Source organism: Poromitra crassiceps, assembly GCF_964638095.1.
Source record: "Poromitra crassiceps genome assembly, chromosome: 9".
Classification (NCBI taxonomy): Eukaryota; Metazoa; Chordata; class Actinopteri; order Beryciformes; family Melamphaidae; genus Poromitra; species Poromitra crassiceps.
The window spans coordinates 49,041,027-49,044,773 of record NC_139630.1 but is presented as its reverse complement, the minus strand read 5'-3'; the positions used below and the strand labels follow the sequence as shown (position 1 = coordinate 49,044,773).

General features: G+C 48.6%; 1 protein-coding gene across 3 annotated transcripts in view; it reads right to left on the bottom strand.

The window, feature by feature from the left end:
- Window positions 1–595: 595 nt before the first annotated feature.
- Window positions 596–3,747, bottom strand: part of wasf1 (WASP family member 1) — an 87,683-nt gene continuing 84,531 nt past the window's right edge. For all 3 annotated transcript variants that reach the window (XM_083643235.1, XM_083643237.1, XM_083643236.1), the window contains 2 exons: window positions 959–1,524; window positions 596–761 (listed from right to left, as the gene is read on the bottom strand). In XM_083643235.1, the coding sequence (XP_083499361.1) occupies window positions 604–761; window positions 959–1,524 (724 nt within the window). In that variant the 3' untranslated portion in view covers window positions 596–603. The remainder of the gene's footprint in view (window positions 762–958; window positions 1,525–3,747) is intronic.

Below are 3,747 nucleotides of genomic sequence, written 5' to 3'. Positions count from 1 at the left end.
AAAAAAGACTGTAAAACAAAAATGGTATCCATTCAATGCCACCTTCAACCACCGGGTGGCAAAACTGTACTGGAGAACTAAAAGATCGATGCAACATGCCATTGTTTTTTTTTCTCTTCTTCTTCTTCTTAACGTCGACAAACAACATCTGTTAACGGATGAAGATCAGAAACAAAGTGGTTCTTCGAAAAGAAAAGTTATTTTCATGTATAGCAACAGTAAACAAGGGGGATTTCGTAATAAGAAACCCAGCAGAAACAAGGTTGCGTGGTAGTGCAGGGGGGGGGAAAGAATACAAAAACTTCTCTCAGAACACGAGACAGACGAGGGCGACACAGAGAGTCTCCTCCCAACACAAACCACAGAGCGAGAGAGAGCGAGAGAGAGATGACAGGATAAAAAAGTAGTGGATAACAAGGATGTTCCTCCTGGTTTGGGGTGCAACAGACTCTTGTTGGAGGAGTGGTTGTGATGGTGGTAGGGGGCGGGGCACTTGAACACACATCCTGTCCCTGCTCGTTGTCTTCTCGGTGGTGGGGGCGGGGCACTTAAACACACATCCCGCCCCTGCTCCTTCTCCTCTCCCTGACGACGGGCCTGACGTCACTCCATCCAGTCCCCTTCGTCAAACTCAGACTCGTCCTCGGAGTCGGAGTACTCGACGGCGATGCGGCGCGACAGGATGGTGGCCACGTCGTTGCCCACTCGCTCGTGCTTGGCCTCCTGCTCCCGCTGCTCCTCCACTTTCCGCAGCTGGATGCCTGTGGGTGACGGAGAAAGGCTTTAACTTTTGATGCTCTCATATCGCGCTTTACTGAAGCAGAATGGAACTGCCATAGCTGCGGAGCGTGTCATTTCAAGCCGTGCTAGGCGAGATGCTTTATGTCAAAATACACCTGTCTAATCGGCCTGAAAAACCACAAAGTTGGGCTGCGATAGAGACTGAGACTGGACCCACCTTTTCGGATAGCTTCCAACAGGACGCTGCGCGCGTCGCTGATGGGCGGCAGGTTGGCTGGATGGTGCCTCTTGGACATGCCGTCGTGGGCGTGGGGCAGCGGGGACGCCATGGCTCCTGCTGAAGGGAAGGCGGGTACGGGGGGTGGGCCCGGCATACAGGGGGAGGAGCTCCGCGCTCCGCCGAGGGGCAGGGGGGGAGGCGGCGGCGGCGGCGGCAGGACGGTGGTGTCCAATCGTCCCCCCATCGGGCCCTTGTCCAGGACCTGCTGGAGACGGGCTGGGGAGGACGAGTGGAGGGGAGGGGCCACCGGGGGAGGCGCTGGGTGGAGGACGCCCGGGGCGATCTGGAGAGGCGCTGGCGGAGGCGGGATGGCCGGGGGCTGCTGCTGGACTGGGAGGGGAGGGATGGGGGGAGGAGGGGTGCCCCGCATGCCCGAGCATGTGGAGGGCAGCGGGGGAGGCGGAGGGGGGAGAGGCGGTGGCGGAGGAGGGGGAGTGTTGGAGTTGAGGCCCGCCGCCCGGGCCGGAGACTGGGGCCTGCTGTCAGAAAAGCCCGAACTGGAGCTGGAGGGAGGGAGAGAGAGAGAGAGAGAGAGAGTGGGGAGAGGTTGAGGGAGATTGGAGAGAGAGCGAGAGGGTGAGAGAGTCAGTCAGAAAGTCAATTCAAGTCAAAATCAATTGTCAACTCTTGGCAGAGGAAGTGCAAGTCAAGTTCCAAGTCGTTTTGCCCTGTTTTGTTCAGCCAAATCCAAAATAAAGTGTTACCTTAGTTTACAAGACAACTGATTCCTTCTTATTTGAAAAAGGTGCAGCGGTGCGTCCCCTAACCAGGCTCACCTGCCACACACAGCAACCTAACCAGGCTCACCTGCCACACACAGCAACCTAACCAGGCTCACCTGCCACACACAGCAACCTAACCAGGCTCACATGCCACACACAGCAACCTCGCTTTGACAGGATTGTGACTGGTGGAGGTAATCACACATAGCTTGTGTTTGTGGAGAAATGTATAACTCTGGCTGGACTGATAATGCAGCTAGATGAGACTTTAACTTTGTCATAAACCCCTACGAAACTGGAAATCACAGCATGCCAGTTGCATGCAATGCTTCTTCAGGCTGCCATATTAGAGGGTGAAGGACAATATATATGTAGGAGAGGAGGAGTGAAAGAACATCTAGATCTTAACTTGTTCTTAGATCTTAGCTTTGTTCAGGCAGCATCCCCAGCTATTTGAGGCTGTGTGGGCGATCGAGCTACTGCACAGGACATCACAACACAAAGACCGACACGTCTGCAATCAATCTTCTTCTGACAGAGAAAATTGCTTCGGACGTTTCAGCAAAAGCAGAGAGACAGGAGGGGGAGGCAGATTATGTGTGGAGAGTTTCCTATGAGCGTACCACTATCTGCTCAACATATTGCTAAATGTGGGGAAGAACCTGGAGGATGGTGGGGGGGGGGGGGGGGGAGTAAAGTGAGAGAAAAATTAGAAAAGGAGAGATTGAATTAAATTAAATTAAATTCAAAACCTTTATTTAAACTCGAAGAATCATTGAGGTTGCCCTTGTTTACAATGATGTTGAGTTGAATGAGTCTATAGTCAGAAAAGGAAGAAATAGAGAGATGCCAGATCCAAAGGTCAGAAAACGTTTGAATGATAAAAATAAGCAAGAACAGACGGACAGAAAATGGTGAAAAAGAGGAGAGCGTAGCTGCGAGGACCTTTACAAAAATCAATGAGATATTTGTCGGGCGCTGCAGCCATATTGGCTCAGTCGCACCTTCTGATCTCTCCATCTCCTTCAAAGAGTGACGACCAAAAGTCTGCTGCAGAAAACAACCTGTAATACGCTCAGAGGCCTTATTGATCACACCCTTTTCTGATGCTTCCTTCTCTCCTCTCCTTCATTCCACCATCCTTTCATCCATCCATCCATCCACCCACCCACCCCTTGTTTCCTGTTTTTCTGCCCATGCTCTAACGGAGCGGAAAATCCGCGTCATATCGACAGAACAAATGATACAAAACACAAACTAAAAGTAATGGAATGCCACTCAGTGTGACGATTGATCCCTGGGAGTTACACAAAGATAGATGGACAAATCAATAGTGATGGGATTGCACTGTTTGTGTGAGCGCTTGTGAATCAGACATGAGGTCAAACGATAATAATTCGTCATGTTTGTTTTCATCTGCTTGGAGCACCAGATGGGTGGGGTTATCAGATGTCAGGTAAGGTGTCAATCATCTGAGCTACGCTGACCTCTGAGTACTTTCAAACTTTCTGGCACTCATACGTAAGTAAGATGAAGTAAATCATACAATGTGTTGTATGATTGTGTTTGTGTGTATGATGTGGTTACTTTGTATAATACTGTTTCAAATGTTTTTTTTATTGAGCCAGAGAATCTCATACATATAATGCAGTACATATCAATGCTCATTGTATTTGTATAATACTACTACGATATTCTGTACAGAACTAGTCAAAAGTGTTTTTTTCTTCAGATTTTAGAATAATAGTAAAGACATCAAAACTATGAAATAACACGTGGAATTATGCAGTGAGCCAAAATTAGCAGTGACCCCTTTGCCTTTGGAAAGAAATTCATACATAGGCATCAACTTTGTATTTTTACTTTGTCTAAAAACTAATTCTGAACATTTCAGCATAAGCCTTTAGATAAATATGGCTTTAAGAGAAAGAAAAACACAGCACATTCAATCAGCTGTGTCTCAACTTTTGACCAGTACTATATAATAATAATAATAATAATAAT